Here is a 22622-nt window from a genome sequence, read left to right as displayed (position 1 = left end):
TGTTAGTGGTGATTCCTCAAAAGTTGGGTGTTCCTTTTGACATGCTATGTTTAGTGTTGGTCATGGAGGAAAGGCAGATATATTTAATCATGTCAGCACAAAAAAACATAAGGGTGCCATGGCTGCATAATCCTTCAGTCAATTAATTAATGTCAATTCAGTCAATTAATGTCATTTTTAGGCAAAAAAAAAAGTCTGGGCGATGAAGAAAGAGATCTAGCTGCAAAAGAGGCTACGTTTGTCTATCTTACTGTCAAACACAGTCATAGTTTCCAGTCAGTGGACTGTACTTCAGTTCTTTTAAAAACATTTTCTAAGCAAAAAATTTACCTGTGCTCAAAAAAATGTACGGCTATTGCTGTGAATGTATTATCACCACATGCAAGAAATGAAATACTGGAAGACCAAAAAAATACAAAGTATTGCTGCTTAGCTGTAGATGCTTCTAACCACACTGATCTCAAGATTGTACTGATTATAGTGAGGTATTTTAATCCAGATAAATGCATTGCAACAGAAATATTAGAATTTTGCAGTCTCCCTGGAGAAACCTCCGATCTCTCTTTGTCTAAGTTGAATGTAAGCCCAAGCCTTAGCACTGAGATTTAGCCTTAGTAATTTGGTGGATACAGAAATGAGCCCCATGATCGAAAATTGAATGCTGTGAAATGAACAAAATTTATTTGATGAAATATCCCCCAGAAATCCTATAATATTTTTAACTGTATTAAATAAAATAAATACAATAATTTTGGTTAGATAAAATTAATTTTTTTAAAATTATTACAATAAAATTAAATCTTGCTATACAATAAAAAATGATTTTATTATTTACAGTAGATTGAGACAATCATTGTTTTCTTTCCTTATTATAAGGTTTTCTAAGACGTTCCTTCTGAATAATTTTTTGGAATTTTGTCCTCAACAAGGCTATTTAGAGACATCATCATCCTCCTCGTATTTTTTTTTTTTTTTTTACTTTTTAGGTTCCTTTCAGGATAATATTGATTATCTATTAAATTATTTTATATTAACAATTTGGTCTGCAAAGCTAACAGTCTTCTTGTGTTTAATTTAAATTGCTTCAGCATATTCTATCATTCTTTGTAGCTCTTCAGACGACTGTCTTCCTTCTGAAGAAGCTGGTCTCATAACATTTTTGTACAGTGACTGAATTTTAATTCTTTTATAGCTGGAAAAAAAAAAAGGTTTATGAAAACCCCCAACATCAAAGTTATTAGAACATAAATTACTTAATAGTACATAAGCTTTTCAAACTGTGGCAGGGAGCTAAATGATTTTGTAATAACTGAGAACAAAGTGGAGGAGAAATTTTTGAAATTGAAATTTTTGCACTTGAGGTGGATGGGATCTATCTAGTTATATTAAAGGAAGTAAGCAAACCCTTAGCCATAATTATGAAAGCTTCCTTGGACTCTGAGGAGGTACCCCTGGACTGGAAATGTGCTAATGTGTCCTCAATTCACAAAGGGGTAATTACAGACATGTTTTTCTAATTTTGAAATCTGATTAAGGAAGCGATGCGGGATTATCTAGAAAAGACTGCAGTTATAGTTCAGACACAGCATGGGTTTGTTAAGGTAAAGTCTTGTCTGAAAAAATTGATTGGATACTATGATGTGGTTACAAAGGAACTGGATGCAAAGAATAATATTTTAATATCATATACTTGGATTTTAGGAAAGCTTTTGATACTGTGACACATGGAAGACTAATGTACAAATTGAAGCAGTATGGCATTAAGGGCAAGTTGCTACAATGGATAAAAGGATGGTTGAGTGGGAGAACACAGTGAGTGGTCATCAATGGACACTGCTCTTTTTGGTCTAATGTTATCAGTGGAGTCCCCCCAGGGTTCGATGTTGGGCCCATCTTTGTTTTTGGTATTTATCAGTGATATTGATTGCAATTTGCAGATGATACAAAGGTTGGCAGGGTTGTTAATGACAGTAATGATAGTATGCTACTGCAACAGGATCTGAAAAAGTTGAGCAGATGGGCTGAGGTGGCAACTGAAGTTTAACATTGACAAATGCAAAGTACTTCATATGGGTAGCAGTAACCCCAGAGTAACATATCAACTGTGAAGTACTACACTCAGGGTAGTAGAGAATGAAAAGGATCTGGGGGTAATTGTGCAGTCAGATATTAAGTTTTGTGAGAGTTGAAAAAGGCTGCAAGAGTAGCTCATGGCGTCTTGTTAGTGATATACAGGAATTTTGCTAGCAATGATCAGGCCACATCTTGAGTACATGTACAGGTCTGGGGGCCCCATTTTAGGAAAGATGTAGAGCTGCTGGAATGAATACAGATAAGGGCAACGAGATTGGTGGGTAGCAAATTGAGGAAAGACTTGTAGAATCAATGTGTGGAAATTTGCCTTAGCCAGCGGGTTGTTGATAGTTGGAACAAATTCCATCTGTTGTAGTGGAGGTCAGCAACTTAAATAAGTACAAGGCAGAACTAGACAAACATTTGGAGTGAATGGATAGATGAAATGGGAATATTTTTATTTTTGGCTGATGCTATATAAGCTTGCTTTCTTGCATCATATTACAAGAAGTAGGCAGAAGCCCAGAAAGGGAAACCACCTTTCTGTTTTTTTCTATTAGTACTAACTTACTAACCCAGCCGCTTGGTCACCTCGGTGCACTGCTCCTGCCTCCCCGTGGCGGGGCCGGAAACCTGGGTGGTAAAGATAAACCCCCAGGGCAAAAAGGAGCTATCATGGATTCAAACAATTTTCCACCCTTAGAGCCTTCAAGCTCAAGACAAGAATCCTGTCATGATAATATTAATCAACCAAAAAGGCTTCGAACTGAAGCACAGCGTCCAGACATCCCTAATTTTCTTGTGATACACTCTCTGTCCACGCAGCCTGTGGGCAAGTTATCACCATTTATGATTCAAAGACATCTAGAATCTATTGCAGTATCACCAAAAATGGTGAAGCGACTACAATCAGGAGATCTCCTGGTTGAAACAGCCACATCCAAACATTCTGAGTGGCTATTAAAAACAACTACATTTGGTGGATTACCAGTGTCTGTCACTCCTCACAATACCTTAAATTCATCTAAATGTAATTAAGTGTAATTAAGTCATCACAGAATGGGACTTAATTACAGTGTCTGAGGAGGAATTAGTCCAAGAACTTAGCCATCAAAAGGTAATCGCTGCTAAAAGAATTATGACAAAAAAAGAAGGAAATCTCATTCCAACTCGTTCCATCATTTTAACTTTTAGTACTCCTGATTTGCCATCCTCAGTAAAAGCTGGATATTTAAATTGTCGAATTCATCCATACATCCCAAATCCTCTTCGCTTTTTCTGCCCGCTTAGTGATCATGCAATTCCTGCCCACTTGAACAGCACTGACATGAAAATCTGATATTATAAAACAAATTTCAAAATGCAATTTAAACATAAGTTGCCCTGGCTTATTTAACAAATATTTGTAGTTCGGTGCTGAAGCACTTAAATATTTTATAATGTTCCTTGAATAAGTAATATAGAAAACCTCAGCCCTACTAAGCATGCAAAATATGTTAATATGAAGTTGTTTCCCAACTTTTTTGGCAAGCTGCTCTTTTGACGGTTGCTGACTGGCCACTCTGACATGATTTGCCATTAATTAGTCACTTTGATCAGTGATTTGTTCACAATTAACTAGTGTGATTTAATGATGGGTTTTTTGTTTTTTTTTTTATAAGAAAATATTTGAATGATTCGGAGTGTATTTTGAGATGACTATGTTATCTAATATAATTATAATTTCTGTTTGTTTCTCCTTCTCTAATCGCAGGATCAAATTCAGGGGAATTTATAACTGTTTAATGAATGAAATTACACATCAGAGTGATCAGTAGGCAAGTCTTATCAGATTATCCAGTGAGCAGATACCAGGAGAGATAAATTGCAAATGAATTTAACAAATTCCTTACCCATGTCGAAATTGCCAAAAAGAAAAAAAAAATAAATAAAATAAAATATTATGGAATGATTCCGAAGATAAAATGGAAAATAAAAATAAGAATTGCCTGTAGTTTCTCCAACAAAATGTTGGTATGGACTTTGCTTACTAATAGAAAAGTGGGTATTTTGCACTTTGCACATCACAGTATGTTTGCATATATCATTTAGTGACATATATATAAAAATATATATAAATTGAAAATATTATTATACATTTTGCAGCAGCCGAATCCCAAATGTGGAACATTTTTGAGGTTATCATTGCTTCCTTTCTCGAAATGTTACCCAATAAGAGTTTGAAAGAGGGGACAGCCCCCCTCCCCATATATGTTTAAATATCTGAAAGTGTATGAATAGTGTGCATTATTTTTGAAGATAAATTTGTCTTATGTAAATTTGCACCTTGTTTTTGTATCTACATCATTAAACAGTACAGGAAAACTTATTGTATACAAAAAAAAAAAAATTGTGTTTGTTGTACCAAGCAGGCATAGTGGAAATTAAGTGAAACTTCTTTAGAATCTTTTGAAACGTTTATTATGTCACTGTTACAGTGGTTTAATATTTTTTTATTACAATTTTTTTATTTTTTTAATACAATTACCTTGTTGTATTGCACGCATATGTGCTCTTTGTGCCTTGCAATGCTTGCTATTAGTCTTCAAAATTATAAAAAAATTTTTATGAAATGTGATAGAGAGTGATAAAGGAAATATTTTGGTTTTTAAAATCAGACTGCTAGAAGCTGAGATATAGCAATTTAAAACATAAATGTGACACATGTGCGAGTTACACCGTGGCCGTGCTGTATGGGGTACTGATTTGCATCATGCATTGCTGCTATATACAGAGTGATTCAAAAAGGACTTTACAATTTCGTAAGCATATAGAAATATATCCAGGAGACTTATATAATTTATTGAACTGTCATATTTTAGAAAAAAAAACATCGTTTTACCCAGAACAGTCATTTTGGTTCGATGCTATTAGTTCAGATGGGATGTCTGCTGTATCAGACATCCCATCTGAATTCAATTTCCTCCCAAACATGACATAACATATATAGCGTAGCTTCTGTAACTGTAGTGGTGATTTTAGTTTTGAGCTTGGCAAGATTGGTTTGTTCCATCCTTGCTTGGTAAGGATGGAACAAACACTCGATCTTTAATGAAACCCTATAGAAAAAAGTCTAGAAGTAGCCATGCTAACAATCCTGCTTGACCGATCCATCGACCTGGGAAACGGTTATTGGGGAATTCCCTTATTGAGGAATTGCTGAAAGTGAAAGCGTCCTTCGTGGTCATCTTTGTTGAACTGTGGAATGAGAAAATTTTTTTCCAGTATATCCAAATACACAATACCGTTGATGGTTGTCTCGTGGAAAGAAGGGTCCATAAACTTTTACTTTGCTAAGGGTGCAAAAGACATTCACCTTTGGGCTGTCATGAACATGTTCCAGACATGCACATGGATTTTCATCGGCCCAAATCCTGCCGTTGTGGGTGTTAATGCCCACCACTAACATGAAATGTTCACTCATCACTAAAGATTATGTTATCCAGTAATGTCTAGTCTTCCTCTATCCGATGTAACATGTCTGCACAGAATTCCTTACGAGCAACCTTATCTGAATGAGTAATTTGTTGCACCATGGTAAACCGGTATGGCTGCAAGTGTAAACATCTTCGTAACACACACCAAATGGTCAGTTGTGGAACGCCAGTCTCACAGGATGCATGTCACATTGATTTCACAGGACTCCGAACAAACCTCTCCCTCACCTTTTCCACGACAGCATCAGAAACACACGGTCATCCTGAAGATCTGTCATGGTGAACAGAACAACCTGTAAAACTTGATGTTTTTTGCTACAATATGACAGTTCAATAAATTATATAAGTCTCCCGAATAAATTGCTATACGCTTACAAAGTTGTAAAGTTCTTTTTGAATCAATATATATATACAGTGGCACATCGCTCGTGCTTGATATGAAGTGGTACAATGGTGGGGGGGGGGGCGATGAATCATTTTGTATCGCATTTTTGTGGTGATTTTTATCAATCCATGGATGCAAGTTACTTCCATGTGAAAACTGCTTGGGGTGCACCTAAAGGGTTTTCACTTCAAAAATTTTTGCTTGTATGCTAAACCTCTACAATGAAATAAAATGCACGAAACAACGTGTTGGTTTTCTGTCTCATGCTTAGCTGCTCACAGTAGTGTAGGCAGAATTTATAAATATAATATAGAGAAACAAGCAACTGGGCAATTGCCTGTTTTTGCATTAATAAGCCACAAAAGAAACCCTTATTGGCAATTGGATTTTCTGGCACTTGATCACAAATTAGAAAATCCAAAACACTTCTTTAGTTCATTTGGTATGAAGTTTATTTATGTATATTTGGATCACATCTAAGAATGAGCATAATCAGAATAATCAATTGTGGCATATCCATAATCAAAAGTAATTTCCTGGTTGGGGGGAGGGGTGATTAACTGAGTGGCATAAGGCAGTGCAAGATTTCATCTTAAGTTTAACATTGATTTGAGTCCCTCCACTTTTTTTTTTTTTTACCTTTTATTGTTTTCAGTTTCATAATTGCATGATTTCCATAATCAATTATTGAAATAATTGATGTATTGTTAATTATTGATATTGTTTATATTGATAATTATTAGTGATGGAAATCATTTGATTATGCCTCTTGCTAATGACACCAGGCCACTACACGACAGTGCCACTACTGCAGAAGGCAGGCAGGTTGGCCGACAAAACAATGCAATCTAGCTGCATGTAGACTACTGCAGTGTGTTTGACATTCCTCGTCTCTGAGTTGCATTGTCAAGTATAGTAGGGTCAGACAGATTTTATAAATATAATATACAGAGAGAGGCAACTGGGCAATTTGCCTGTTTTTGAATTAAGAAGCCACAAAAGAAGACCTTACTGGGGATCGGATTTTCTGGTTCCTGGATGATACTAAAGCAAAACCCAGAATACATGTGGCCTGACCGAGGCAATGGTCAGGTCACACCTTGAGTACTGTATACAGGTTTGAGGGCCTCGTTTCAAGAAGGATGTAGAGATGCTGGAACGAGTACAGAGAAGGGCAACAAGATTAGTGAATGGAACAAAGGGTTGCTCTTACGAAGAAAGGCTTAAGTTTTGAAAATTACAGTGTCTGGAGACTAGGCACCTGCAAGGTAATCTGATTGCGGTGTATAAAGCCTTGAATGGTTTGAGCATGCTCAGTGCTGATGGGATTCTTCCTCTTGCTGAGAATAATTGCCTGAGAGGGCATAAATTCAAATTGATAGATGTGCGGAAGTTTGCCTTTAGCCAGTGGATGGTTGATAGCTTAAATAGATTCAAGGCAGAACTAAACAAACATTTTGAGCTAATGGATGGTTGAAATGAAAAGAGTGGTTTTTTTTTTTTTTTTTGGCTGATGCTGTATAGGCTTGCTTTCTTGCATCATGTGCCTTTGCTAATGCTGTATCTGATGTATTCTGGGTTTCAGTTTAACTCTTTAATGCATGAATTTTTAATATTTTTTATAATCTTTTTTTTTTTTGTGAAGTTTTACAGTGAACACTATGCACTTTAACTTCTAAGCATGCCATGAGGTAAATTATTGGCCATCATGTGGCTTATATTTCTGCAACAGGATGCATTTTAGGATATATCCTTAGGTATGAATCATATATTATATATTGCCTATATATATAATTTTTTTCCAATTAAAGTTTATTTTATTTTTCATATATCCATTCTGCTCAGCGAGTAAGAGACATTTTATGGTAACTTGCTTCTATGGTGGATTCAGGGTAGGGGCATGTGCCCCCCGTCCTTTTTCAGAGAATGTACACTAATCATTTAAATTCCCTTTAGCTACAAAAAAAATTTTTTTTGTTTTCGTTGTTAACATAGGATTTTAGCTATATTTGCAGTGTGGCATAGCTATTTTCAGCAGACTACAGTTGGCAACGCTGATGCTAATGCGATCGCCATTCTAGTTCGAGGTGTCATGCAGTTTGGCTGTGTGCTTGTGTCTGTCAGTCACATTTACTTTACATTTGAGTGCCATATTTGTTTTGTTCTGTGCCGTGTGTGTGTGTGTGTGTGTGTGTGTGTGTGTGTGTGTGTGTGTGTGTGTGTGTGTGTGTGTGTGTGTGTGTGTGTGTGTGTGTGTGTGTGTGTGTGTGTGTTTGGGACAGTACACAATGGTACAGCATACCGGCACCTTTATTAACAGTGACGTGTGACATTTGGATGCAGTGCACTTCGAAATTTGTAATATTCCGTAATTTGTAATATTCCGTACCTACTATTAAAATAAGCTTAAAATTATTTAACTAAATTTTGCATTTTTCACTGTCTATTGTTAAGATATTTTCTACATAAAACTGTATAACCATTTTTATAATTCTAAATTACTCAGTCGGACCTCTGTTTAACAAAGTCCTTTTATAGCGAATTAATTTGAATTTCCCTTGGAATTACATTTAAAATTCTTTCTGTTGAGCGAAGAAAATTTTCATATAGCGAATGGATTAGGAGAGAATTAACTCGGTACGCACTGTTTGCATTTCTGGCCTTCAGGCAATTAGTACTGCTGCACGCATTAAGAGAGCTAAAGGGATTACCATTCTACAACTTAGTGGTACCTGGTGAAATCTATCCGACCATCTGTTCCACATACGGAGAAATCATGCTGGTCAACAGTGAGCAGATCAAGGGATATTCCCAATGGTCCACCTTCTACTGCAGTGGTGTCCAAACTTTTCCTGTACAGGACCCATATTCAAAAAAAATTCAAAGTTAGATTTCTTTATGCTGTTTTATTTCACCTTCCAGGCAGGCCGTAGGTTGGACCTCGCTGTGAATCAACTGTAAGCGCTCCATTCGAGAATTAGGAGAGAGTAATTTTCTTTTACCCCGAAAAATAATCATCTGTTGTTTTGCCGAAGTGCTTTACCCACATTTTTCCATAAATTTTCCCTATCTCTGTTTACATGGTCACAGTACCTGAATATCTGAATGGCACTGACATTTTGGACAGTTTCAAAAAAGAAAAGAAAAAATTCAAATTTAAGAACTAACAACAACATCGATGACGAGAGAAGGAAAACGAGGACAACAAAGGTATTAAACCTTCTAAACATGAATTGTCGCCATTTGGTGAAAATAAAGTTAGAAAATTGTTAATTAGGTTACAGTTAAATGAAAGAGATACAATTCATGGAGTTCGGGAATACCTAATTGAAAAGATGGTTTCTGAAGAATTGAAGCATTTGATGGACGCTCTGAGTATGATACCAATTTCATCGAGTGAATGTGAAAGAGGATTTTCACAAATTAATCTGATCGCCAGCCCAACCAGAGCTTCGTTGATGACAAAAACAGTTTCTTCACTACTGTTTCTTAAAATTGCAGGCCTGCCGCTGACCCGCTTCGATCCAGCAAAATATGTCAATTCGTGGCTGCTTCGGAAACGTCATTCAGCAAGAGACACAAAAAGAGGAAGAAAAGAAGTCGGCATAGGATGTCTATCAGATGAAAATTTAATAAAATTTTGGAATATTCTACAAAAACTTTATTATGAAATTATGTTTACTTATTATTTTTGGGTCCGTAGTCTAACGAAGGACCCTTATAATGTTACTCGGTTGTCTGTCCCTCCGTCTGTCACAGCATCGTATCTCTGGAACCACTCAACCTATTGACTCGAAATTTTGCATGGGTCTGTACATGACATGGGCCGACATAATGCCATATTGATCGTTTTTGATAAAAATTTGTCTGAGAAATGGAGGGGTAAAATGTGGGGGACAAAAAATGTTGTCGATAGCCTATTATGTACACCGTTGGAAAGAGCTGAATGAGTAGGTTTAAAATATAATTTTAAAATATTTTTAAAATTAAAAATGCCGGCGCCAGACACGAAAATGTGACTAATTTTCGTGTCCACCCTATTTCCGTCGCTAATGGAACTAAAAATTTAAAAATCACATTAGCTATGCATTATTCAATGCTTATCAAGGAAAAACTATTCCGATTGAAATCTGTCATTTACTTTTTGTGTTAAAAATTAAAAAAATAAATAAAAAAATTTATTGCACTTTGATTCTTTGTACTAAGTAAATCTCCTTTTGTTGACAAAAAGGTCGCTAAATAGTTAGTTAATAATTCTATAAAGGTCATTTATAAATTTTGCGACGAGAAGTATTTTTTAACAATTTTCAAAGCTGGAGTTGTTCCGGCAAGGAGGTACTCAGAGGGCCAGTGTTGAGGCAGCGGTGGTGGGGAGGTGCCTGTGCGGAGTCTTGCACGGCCCTCATCTGCTAGTTGCTTCTCCCCCAAGACTTTAATCGCTTCTCCAGAGTCGCTTCTCCCACCCTCGACGTTCACAACAACTGGAAACACTCAAATAGACAACGTTTTCGTTAGTTCCTCAGTTTTAGGCCAAGCTGGTGTACTAGAAACATTTTTCAGTTACCATAAAGCTCTCTATTTGAGATACTACACTAACGACCATTCGTGACTACTGACCCTTCATCCTGAGTGCTCGGTAGTTAACCGATTTATTTACTTATTTTACTCACATTTTACTTATTTTTTTATATACTTGAATAATAAATTTATGCTTAATAAACTGTGTTAATATATAAATTTGTTGTTCTTAATCCAAAAACATTACTACTAAAGTAGCAATATCAGGAAAAAAAAATTTTTAGAGTACTTTTCATATCCTTTTAATTTTCAGTTTTTCCTGATAACAAAGAATGAGTACTGGCATCTTTTTTTTACAAAAAAAGCACTGTACACACACACACACACACACACACACACACACACACACACACACACACACACACACACACACACACACACAAACTTTGTAATTATTTTTATCATTAATTACAGATTTATAGTTACGGATAAAAGTTGAGCAGGGAAACAACCTACTCTTATGACAATTTTTAAAAAGTTTAAAAGTAGTGTTGACAAAAACATAAAAGTTCGAAAGCAGAACTGATAATGTGGAGAATATAGGCGTTCACAAAACACTTTAGAAGAATGTTCAGCTTCAGCTTCAATTGGACATCAATATACTAGAGTTATTGGTTGTTATGTTGGTTTTATGCATAAAATGGTTGATGAAGAACATTACGGTGTACTGCATAATCCATGGTGTCCACCTGAAAACTATAAATTTCCCATTGTTGCCCAAGGAAACATAAATAGATCATTCAAAATGCACTGGATGAAGGAATTTCCTTGGCTGTCTTATAGTCATACATTTGATGGTTGTTTTGCAGAATTTACATGTTATTTGGAGGAGATGAGGTTGTAGTCATGTGAAACTGAAAAATTTGGTGGTTAGAACCTTTACTATCATACAAAATGCCAAGAATGATTTTAGGGTTCATGAGAAAAATTAATACCATAAGAACAATGTAGTGAGGTCTCAGCATTTTTTTTTGACATCATGAATGAATATTAAGTATTGAAGCAGTAATAGACAGTGCTAACAAACGAAAAGTAGAAAGCGATGGACAAAAATTAATACCGATCATTAAGACTATAATATTTTTCTGAACGCAAAATATCACTTTGAGGGATCAAAGAGATGATGGGCCCATTTTCGTAGACTAAGACAATGATAAGTTGAAAATGAAAGGAATTTTAAGGCATTAAGATTTCATGTTGATGGCAGTGACAAGATCCTTGAGAACCATTTGCAGACCCCTGAAAAAAAATGCTACTTTTATTACTAAAAAAAACCCCAAAAATCAACTAATTAATGCGGAGAAGTTATACAAAGTAAAATTGTTGAAGAGGTTAAAATTTAGAATTTTTATAATATCTTGGCTGATGAAACAGCCAATGTTAGCATTTTTGAACAGCTTTCATTCTGTGTTCGGTATTTCAATGCAGAAAAATGCACTATAGAAGAAAATTTTCTAGGATTTAACAAAGTTATGAACTTGACTAGTGAAGGTTTGAGTGACACTGTAATTGACTTTTTGGAAAGAGCAAATTTGGATATTGCATTCCTCCATGGACAAGGCTACTGTGGTAGTGCTAACATGAGTGGAAATTTGAGAGGAGTACAAGCAAGAATTTTGAAAATAGTCTCTCACTATTTACACACATTGTGCCAATCACAGGCTGAATATTACTTTAAACAAAGCAAATACAGTATCTGTTATTCGCAATATAATTGCCATAATTACAAATGTTAATAATTTTTTAAAAGAGAATCTGCCTCAAGAACCCAACTGTTGAGTGCGAAAATAACAGAACTTTTACCATCTCAGAAAGCAGTAAAGGCCAGGAAGCTTTGCGAAACTCGCTGAGGCATGACAGAATTCTACATTTTTTTGGAAATACTGCCTGCAGTAGTTTCTATGGATGATTTTAGTAGCACCAATACTGCCAGTACCCGTGCAGCAAGCAATGCCCAGTCGCTTTCCGTGGCAATTTGCAAATTTGAGTTTTTGCTGTGCTTAAAAATGTTGATGTTTTTAGCTATAACACTTTCAATTTAGCATCAGTGTCGACTTTTGTAAGGCAATTGCAATGGTAGAAATGGCTAAATTGGCATTAAATAGAATAAGAGAAAATACAGAAACTGGATTTAAATTATATTTGATTTAAATCCAGAAACTGGATTTAAATTATATTTGACCAGACCAAGGGTGTGGCTGAAAAATTAGATGTGGAAATAAAAATTCCAAGAGTCAGAAATGTGCAACAAAACCGAGATAATTTCAATGATCTGATAAACTATTTTTAAGTGAACACATTTTTACTTATCTTGACAATCTGATTTCTTAGATTCACGATTTTCCAAAGATAATACCATAGCTATTTCAAAATTGCAAAAAATAATTCCCAAATATTATTTTGATCTGTACCTAACAGATGAAGAGATACTGGATGCAGCAAAAACATATGAATCCCATTTGCCATCCACTATAGAGGTATTTCATGGAGAATTGAATTATGGAGGGAATTCTGGATACAGAAGTCCAATAAAGTCGATATGCCAGTGGCAGCTGACAGATTTGCATGTATATTTCCAAATATTAAGTGCCTGTTGAAAATTCTTTGTGTGATACCATTTACTACTTCAACAGCAGAGTAAGCTTTTAGTTCTTTGAAAAGAATTAAAACTTACTTGAGATCAACAATGGATCAGGAAAGACTCAGTGGTTTGGCCATGCTCAATATAAATAAAAATATTGAGATAACCCCTGAAGAGGTTCTATATATATTTGCCACAAAACATTCATGAAAACTTCAATTAGAGTTTATGCAAATTTGTTCTCTTTTCTCATCTCAAAGAACTGAATATTAAGTTTGGCAATAACATTTTATAAAACAAAATTTGACTTTCACTACTGCACCTCATAAAATTGTAGTGTAAATATATAAAATGGTAATTTTCACGTTCCTTATTATTTATACTGAGATAATTATTTATCAGTTGACTCACAAACTCTTTTATATAATAACTGTATATATATTTTTTTTAATTAGTGTTTAAAATTGGTAATTGGTCCGTATAGAGATAATTTTTTAGAAAGATGTAAGGTAGCAATATAATTATTTGTATCAGTGTGCCCCACCTGTCATTTTTTTCTGGATCCACCAGTGGCTGGCTTCATTTTTTATGTTATTTTTACAAGCTTTTTTTATTTATGTAACTTTAAATAAGATTTGTAAAAAACACATAGAGCTACTAGGCTCAATAATTTCTACATTGTAACAATATATTTAAAAGAGTAAAAGATTACCTTAATCTTTTGCGTAGAATGCTTCCAGTTAATGCTCTCCAAATGTAAATGAATAAAATAAATGGATAAAATGATTTTAATGAATTCTCTCACTCATAGAGACATGACCGATCCGGCGCACAGTGGAATCGAAAGCCAAGAGTGGCAACCTGACCCCGAAACACATGATTCCTGAGTTGGTTTGATGTGCTTTGGGGGGTCAGTTTGGGGCTCTCACCTTTCAATTCTGTTGTGCGTCAGATCGGTCATCATCTCCATGAGTGAGAGAATTTATTAAAATCATTTTATCTGTTTACATTTGGTGATCATCGACTGGAAGCATTCTACTAAAGAGATTGAGGTAATCTCTTACTCTTTTAAAAGTAACTCTTAATCCATGAAGAAGTTTAATCTTATTACAGGTCTGTACACAGATAGTGGGGAAAGAATAAACATGTCAAAAGGATTTGTCTTTCCTTTTAATTTCTGCTTAAATATGTGCGTTTAATTCAGGGGTAGTTGACTAGTTTACATTATTAAATCTCCATCAGTAGTCTTAACTTTTTTTAATAAATTTATTCATTTTGTTTGTTTTATTTTGAATTTTAAGAATCTCACCACTTTTACTCCTTGTTTTTCCTATCAGTATAAACCACCTGGTACAAGGAAATTACATGATATCATTGGTGTTGAAACAGGAGGTCCTGGGGGCCGTCGTCTTGGTGAGCCTGGTCATACTGTTTCGGATTATCTCAAGTTCAAGGACCTGATTTTACGAATTCTGGACTATGATCCTAAGACACGTATTACTCCTTTTCATGCTTTACAACATAGTTTCTTTAAACGAACTACAGATGAAAGCACTAACACTTCCCATAGTGCCAGTACAAGCCCAGCAATGGAACAGGGTACAATGGGAAATGTTGGCACAGGATCAAGTGGCAGTTTAGCTGGCTCTACATCCAGCTCAGGAAGCTCATGTGAGTAATAGCTGTAACATATTACTTGTGTATATTTTTACTTTGTATAAAAAGTAAATGCTTTGTTTGTTTTCTCTAAGCTATAAGGGAAAAAAGCATAATGCACTTAACACCTAACAGATTAATGTATAACACCTAAAGATGCACCGTGTTAAACGAGAGCTGGTAGCTTGGAGACTTTGAAACCCCAAATGACCTTTAGCAATTTCATGCTTTTCATCTATTGTGTGCACAGCTGAAACTCTCAATACCTTTCAACAGAAACATTTCGTTGATTTTTTTTTTTTTTTTTTTTTTTTTCCCTTTCTTTCATTCAAAATTTCAGAAATTTTTGTCAATTTGAAATCATTTGATTATCACATAAAAAGTAAAAGTAAAAATTCAATACCAATTAAGCTTTTATATACCAAGTTAAGTTTCAATAATTATTATGCTTTTGCTGGAAAACATGAATTTAAAATTAGCACTGCCTCTTGTATCCAGTTATCAAAGTGTGCACTCTTAATGCTTTATGGCAATATGGTCCAGTCTTTATTCTCTCTCTGGCTTCACTCACAGAAGATTAAATGAGTGCATGTGAGAAAAAGAAAATCACTTTAACATCTCCAGTTATAAGAAAAGGCCTTATTTTAGTAGAAAAAACAACTCAAAATTTTTTTCCTGCAGACGTTAATAGGTTTCAGTATCACTCCATTTGTAGCCAAAAGGATGTCAAAATAACATCCAATTTTACACCAACCATTGTCCAGAATCTGTGGTGTCATAGGGACAACTGTCTTGTTAATATGCATATGAAGGTTTATTCAATCTTTGAACTTTTGTACTATATGTTCATACACTTGTTCCTTATCCTCCTGTTCATCAGTTTAGAAATCTGTTACCATGAAATTAGTATTGAGATGGTATAATGTTGCAAAGAAATGAACTTATTCTGCATCTGCTGGAAGGGACTTTCATATTATTCCTATCATAAAAAAAAAAGTGTCTATGCAATTCTTCCTTGAATTTTGCCAATCTCTCCCTGTTGGCCACCCTTGCAGGAAACTTTTTCACCACATTCCACATGTTGTCCAGTGATAAACTTCATGAGTTCTACTCTACTATTTACCTCCCTAAGATTTTATAGTTTCTGCACTCTGGTTCATGCCTCACTCACCAGTGATAATATTAGCATTAGCATTAGTAGAGGCATTTGATGCAAGAAAGCAAGCTTATGCAGCATCAGCCAAAAAAAAAAAAAAAAAAAAAAAAACGCACTTCCACTTCACCCCTCTGTTCGTTCAAAATACCTGTCCAGCTGAGCCTTAAACTTATTTGGGCTATCAACCTCCACCACAAGGGATGGAAGTCTGTTCCACCAACCAACCACCCGCTGGCTAAAGGCAAATTTCCGCACGTCTATCCTACATCTGTCTTTCCTCAATTTGAATTTATGCCCTCTCAGGTGATTTTTCTGAGCTAGAGGAAGAATCCCATCAGCATTGAGCATGCTTAAACCATTCAAGGCTTTATACACCTCTATCAGATCACCTCTGCTGGTGCCTAGTCTCCAGACACTGTAATTTGCAAAACTTAAGCCTTTCTTCGTAAGAGCACCCCTTTGTTCCATTCACTAATCTTGTTGCCCTTCTCTGTACTCGTTCCAGCAGCTCTACATCCTTCCTGAAATGAGGCCTCCAGACCTGTATACAGTACTCTAGGTGTGGCCTGACCATCGCCTTATACAATGGAATAATCACCTCCTTATCCCTGCTGGAAAAATTCCTGTATATCATTGACAATACTCCATGAGCTACTCTTGCAGCCCTTCTGCACTGCTCAGAGAACTTCATATCTGCCTGCACAACCACCCCCAAGTCCCTTTCATTCTCTACCACTGTCAGTGTAGTACCACAGAGTTGATATGTTGCTCTGGGGTTGCTGTTTCCCATGTGTAGGGCCTTACATTTATCAATGTTAAACTTCATCTGCCACCTCTCAGCCCATCTGCTCAACCTTTCCAGATCCTGTTGCAGCAGCATAGTGTCAGTAGTGTCCTTGACAACCCTGCCAACCTTTGTATCGTCTGCAAACTTGGACATTAAGCCCGATATACCATCATCAATATCATTTATAAATACAGAAAACAATAATGGACCCAACACTGAGCCCTGAGGGACTCCACTAATAACATCAGTCCACGATGAGCAGTGTCCATTGATTACCACTCTCTGTCTTCTCCCCCTCAACCACCCCTTTATCCATAGCAGCAATTTGCCTCCAATGTCACACTGCTCCAATTTGTGTAGCAGTCTTCCATGTGCAACAGTATCAAAAGCCTTTCTAAGATCCAAGTATATAATATCAAAGTTATTCCCTGCATCCAGTTCTTTTGTGACTGCATCATAGTATCCAATCAAGTTGGTCAGGCAAGACTTCCCCTTAACAAAACCATGCTGTGTCTGAGCTATAACTGAAGTCTTGTCTAAATGATCCTGCAGTGCTTCTTTAACCAGTGCCTCCGTTAATTTTCCTGGAACAGAAGTTAAGCTCACAGGTCTATAATTACTTGTGTCAGCCTTTGATCCTCCTTTGTGAATTGGGGTCACATTTGCACATTTCCAGTCTATGGGTACCTCCCCTGAGTCCAAGGAAGCTCTCATAATTATGGCTAAGGGTTTGCTTACTTCCTTTGCTGCCTCCTTTAATATAACTGGATAGATCCCATCCACCCCGGGTGCCTTTCTTGTGTTTATCTTCAACAGTTTCTCCTCCACTTTACTCCCAGTTATTTCAAGATTCTGTAGCTTACTGCTAGAGTTGAATACACCTCTGGCATTCCCCTCGCTGAATAACTCCTCATGTGTGAATGTCGATGCAAAATATTCATTTAGTTTGTTAGCTACCTGAGCAGGTCATCAACAGTTGACCCATCAATATCAAGTGGACCAATCTGATTCACCCCCTTCCTTCTTGAGTTTACATAAGTAAAGAACTCTTTGCTGTTTTTCTTTGCATCCCTTGCCAAGGATTTCTCGTAATCTGCCTTCGCCTGCCTAACATCCTTTGTAACTTGGTTGCATATCAACTTGTATCTATCATAGGGTTCTGTGTCATGTGTTAATTTGTATGTATCCCATGCATTTTTCTTCTCTGCCATATGCCTCATTAGTTCATCTGACATCCATTTTGGCCTAAACCTTGAACAATATTTCTTAGTTGGTATGTAAAGCCTAGTAGCTTCCAAGATAAGTTCTTTGAATGCTTCCCATTTTGAATTTGCTGTTGGTAACATCATCAGTTGGTCCCACTGTATAGAATTTAAATACTGTCTCAGTCCATCGTAGTCGCCTTTACGGAAGCAATAACCCTTCCCTTTACCCCTAATGGTAGTTACCTCTTTGAGTACATCCCACTTCAGCACACTGTGATCACTGCCACCTAGTGGTTCATTTATCTGCAGATTCTTAATACATGAAGAATCACTGCTGATAATCAAATCAAGAGTATTACTCCCTCTAGTTGCCTCCCGAACATGCTGATGTAGAAAACAATCATCCAATAAATCCACAGAAGTCCTGCTAGTGTGTGAGTAACCAGCCCCCAAATTCCAGTCAATATCTGGGAAATTAAAATCTCCCATTATAAGACACTCTGATTTACTGGCCCACTCTATTTCCCTGTACAGTTCCTTATTATACTCATCAGAGTCATTAGGCCTATAGCACACTCCTACTCTCAATTTTGATCTCCCAATGTTTATGTCACACCAAACTGACTCCACACTGCACTGTCCAGCGATGTTGACTGGCTTCACTTCCTTGGTTTTTATGTGTTTCTTAACTAATAACATAACCCCTCCTCCCTTCCTATCCTGTCTATCCTTTCTGTAGACGTTGTACTCCCCAAATTGCAGTTCTGTATCCCTTATATCTGTGTGACACCACGTCTCTGATATCCCAACAATATCTGCCTTCGATGTTTTGAGCAATACCTCAAATTCATCAAATTTATTTACTAAACTCCTAGCATTGGTGTACACGCAAGTATACCTGCACCTGTTTCTATTCTTAGCTACCCTAACACAACCCATGTGTTTACTTGTACCGCAATGGCTCCCAGCAGTTTCTGAAATACCATGCATCTTGTTTTTCAGGCTTCTGCTCATTCTAATAGAAGCAGTGCAAGAATCTCTTTCACCTCTGCCAGTGGCTACTGTCAATCTATTGGTCTTATGGAAAGTCTTATAAGACTGATGTCTTATAGAAAGGGATAATGCTATGTACCCTTCTTGCCATCTGCTTATATTGCATGTTGAACTTCATATTCGTAAACCCCAAGCCCAGTTCATCTTTCTTCCTCGTTCATTTTACTAATCCCCTCAAGCCTTAAATGCTTCAATAAAATTCCCCTACTCCTGAGGTGTCTGGCTGCTAAGCTCTAAAGACCACATCTAAACCATTCATCATGGTGATAGAGTCCTTTGCACCTTCTCCAGAAGTTCTGTATCTTCCTAGATTTCAATTGAACTTGCACTGTTGTCTTATAGAAAGGGATAATGCTATGTACCCTTCTTGCCATCTGCTTATATTGCATGTTGAACTTCATATTCGTAAACCCCAAGCCCAGTTCATCTTGTACATCCTTAGTAGGCGTAGCATCCAAAGTAGCATAGTCTATTTCTGATCCAACCTTTCTAGGCCTGGTTCTGGTCTAACCCCCCCCCCCATTTTATAGTTTCCTCACTTTAATTCTAACCTTTAATATTAATGTCTTCGGCAAACTCAAAGCTTTCCGTGTGTTCCCTCATCAGCTAACCCCAAACCCACTGAAGGCTCTTTCCTCTTATGCTAGCCTGCCCTAATTTATAAATTATTAATATTCTAATAAGACCTTAAAATAAATTAATACTGTAATTCACGCAGTAAACTTCTCATGAGGGACTATATTAAACCCAGATATATAATGTCAAAGTTGTTTGTGTTCAAATGGTTTATAACCTTGTCTTAGTAATCTACCAGATTAGTTAGGTGTGGTCTCCCCTTCACAAAGGCATGCTGAGAACCCCCCCTCCCATATTTAGTATACTATTCTTGTTGATATGGTCCTGTATTGCACCTTTAACTATAGATAGAATATTCTTACCAACCACAGAAGCCGAACTCACTGGTCTATAATGGGTAATCACATCTTTGCAGATGTGATCGATTACCAATTGCATCTGCAAAGATACACCCTTTTATGTCTTCCTTGTGGTTTGGGGAGACATCAGTACTTCCCCCATTCCAAGGGAATAATCCCAGAATCTATTGATAATGTTAACATTATTACAATGCAGGTGAATCCAATATAATGGTTGGATGCAGTCATCTCCCCTGAGGCTTTACACTGTCTAGGCCTTAGTAGCTTCTCAGATAGGTGCTTCTCTAATATCATTAAGCCACTTATTTTACAATAGTTCAACTCTAGTTCAACCCACCTTTGCTATTTCCTTATAACACTAATATGTTTCAATTGTGAAAGTAGATGCAAAATAGTTCAGCTCTGCCACCAGAACAACTGGATTCTTGATTATACTAGCACTTCGATATGCAAGGAGACCTATCAAATTTACTTTCTTATTCTTTACATTCATATACCAGAAGAACTCCTTTTCTCCATTCTTAGCTTACTTTGCCAGTGATAGTTTCATGCTCAGCTTTTGCACGTTTTCCCTATCAGTGGTTTTATTATATATCGGCTTACAGTTACTATATGGAGCAGCAAACATATGAACGTATGTGGTACTTCTCGGCTGGAATGTAATGCTGGAGTAACAACTCCATTTAATAGAGCTCAAGAAATACTTGGGTCTGCCATAGTTCCCCTTCCAGTAATCGAAGTCCTAACCTTTCCCTGTATCCACCAAAATTTCGTTAAATACCACCCATTTATGACATATTGACTACTCTTCACTGTTGGTTTGTGTTCTCGTATATTTTATGTTGCTTGGATCTTTGGGGAGAACTGGGTCAAGGATATTTGACCTAGTTCTCCCCAAATATTTGAAAATAACTTATGCTTTCTCTAGCATTTGAAATAAATTGCAGTCATCTAGTTGAATCAATATGCTATTCCTGCTGTGTATACTTCATGTCTGCAATTTCTAATCTATATGAGGGAAATTGAGGTTGCCCACAATAATGAAGTTGTCCTTGCTTGTCCACTCAAGTTGCCTAAATGGATTTTTAGGCAACTTGAGTGGACAAGATGTTATTGTGTCTGGGTAGAATTGCAGACACAGTAGCATTTTGGCCTTTGTCATGGTTGAAATCATTTGGCCTGTAACACACCCCACTGTCATCTTTCCTTTGCTTCTATCTCTTGTGAACACACAACTCACTGTATTGAAATTCATTATCCTATTCTCAGGAAAGCACCATTTTTCCGTTCGACCAGGAGCACAAGTCCACTCATTTTATTTACACCACCAAAATTACTGTATAGACAGAAAGAGACTATGCCCAATGTATACAAATAAGTTAAGCCTCCTAATACATACGCTAGTTATTTATCCAGGTTTTTCTCTACGGCATGTAACTGCTGGAGATTGCTTACTCATCAGACCTTGGAGTTATCTTTGACAGTAACCTCTTATTCTATAATAACTAGATGCCCAAAATCACAATTCGCAAAACTTTGATCATTCTCAAAACCACAGCTTCTCCATGTAAAGGATATATTTGTATTCTGGAATTTTATTAATACCACCATTTATCCAACAGTTCTCCATGGCAGTTTCAGTTACTATTATTGTTGTTGCTCTTGGTCGAGTACACTCTCTTAGTATCCTACAGGTGATCTCGATCGCAGCTTTCTGAAGATCCATGTAAGTGTTCAAGGGGAAGCCTAATGTTGCTATATTCTTATAGAGGCTCTTTGGCACCATGTCGGTGGTTGACACGATGATCAGGATGGTCGTTATTTGTGCCACTTTGACTTCCTGATCTTTTCCTCGTATGTTTTCTGGAGGTTGCTGGTGTTGGGTAACACTGTATTGATCAGGTAGGTAGCTGTTTTCTTCTTGTCAGTGATGGTTATGTCTAGTCTATTCATCTTGTTCTTTATGATGGCATGGTCTTAGTATAGTCTGTGAGTAGAGGTCTCTAGTATGACCTGTGGCTTATATTTGTAATACTGTAAACTTTCTTTGATCAACTAGTATTCTTGCACTAGCTTCTTATGTATTATCCTCGTCATGTCTATGAGTGTACTCCTGAATAATCACCCTGCATCCTGTGATGATGTGCTGGATTGTTTCTGGGCCCAGGTGCCATTGATGACGTGTCAACTGTTACTCCAGGGCCCTTGGCAATGTATTTCCTTGCCTGATCTTGGGCAGCTGGCACAAATCTTTCAGTCTCGGGGGAGAACTTTCCTTTCATGAACCAAGTGTTGGAAGTCATCTTATCTATACAGTCTTGATTTAGGTCATTGTAGTGTCTCCTTCAACCATCTTTCTGTCTTTGTGAGTGTGGTCCCCTTGTTTGAGGTGGAGTGTTGTGTGCCATTTGTCCATATTTCTTATGGCATGTTAGATTGGTGCTGCATTTACCTGGAAGTAATCACGCAGGTGCTTAATTGCCTTGTTCTGTTGTTCAGTGAGGTCAGTCAATCCCCCTTCTCTCTCTTTCTTTACAGGCTATGGTCAGTCTCTCAATAGCCGAATTTGGATGTTGGTGCCTCTTTGTCGTCATTGTCCTGGTTGATATCATAATCTCCTCCAGCTCGGTGTTCATCTAATGTGATCCAAAAGGAGTACATTAGTCCCGGGACTGCATAGGTATTTATGGTTGTGACCATGTTCCTGCCATTCAGCTTTGATTTTAGCATCCTTCTG

At 36.7% G+C, this 22622-nt stretch overlaps 1 protein-coding gene across 2 annotated transcripts in view; it reads left to right on the top strand.

Moving 5' to 3' along the window:
• LOC150084528 (dual specificity tyrosine-phosphorylation-regulated kinase 1B-like) overlaps nt 1-22622 on the top strand; it is a 378795-nt gene that overhangs the window by 331549 nt on the left and 24624 nt on the right. For both annotated transcript variants that reach the window (XM_090376473.1, XM_090376472.1), the window contains one exon: nt 14431-14764. In XM_090376473.1, coding sequence (XP_090232599.1) covers nt 14431-14764 — 334 coding nt within the window. The remainder of the gene's footprint in view (nt 1-14430; nt 14765-22622) is intronic.

The sequence above is a fragment of the Mastigoproctus giganteus genome, chromosome 6 (assembly GCF_048544385.1).
Source record: "Mastigoproctus giganteus isolate SK-2022 chromosome 6, ASM4854438v1, whole genome shotgun sequence".
NCBI lineage: Eukaryota > Metazoa > Arthropoda > Arachnida > Uropygi > Thelyphonidae > Mastigoproctus > Mastigoproctus giganteus.
Note: the sequence above shows the minus strand (reverse complement) of the source record. Positions and strands in the feature narration are given on the sequence as shown.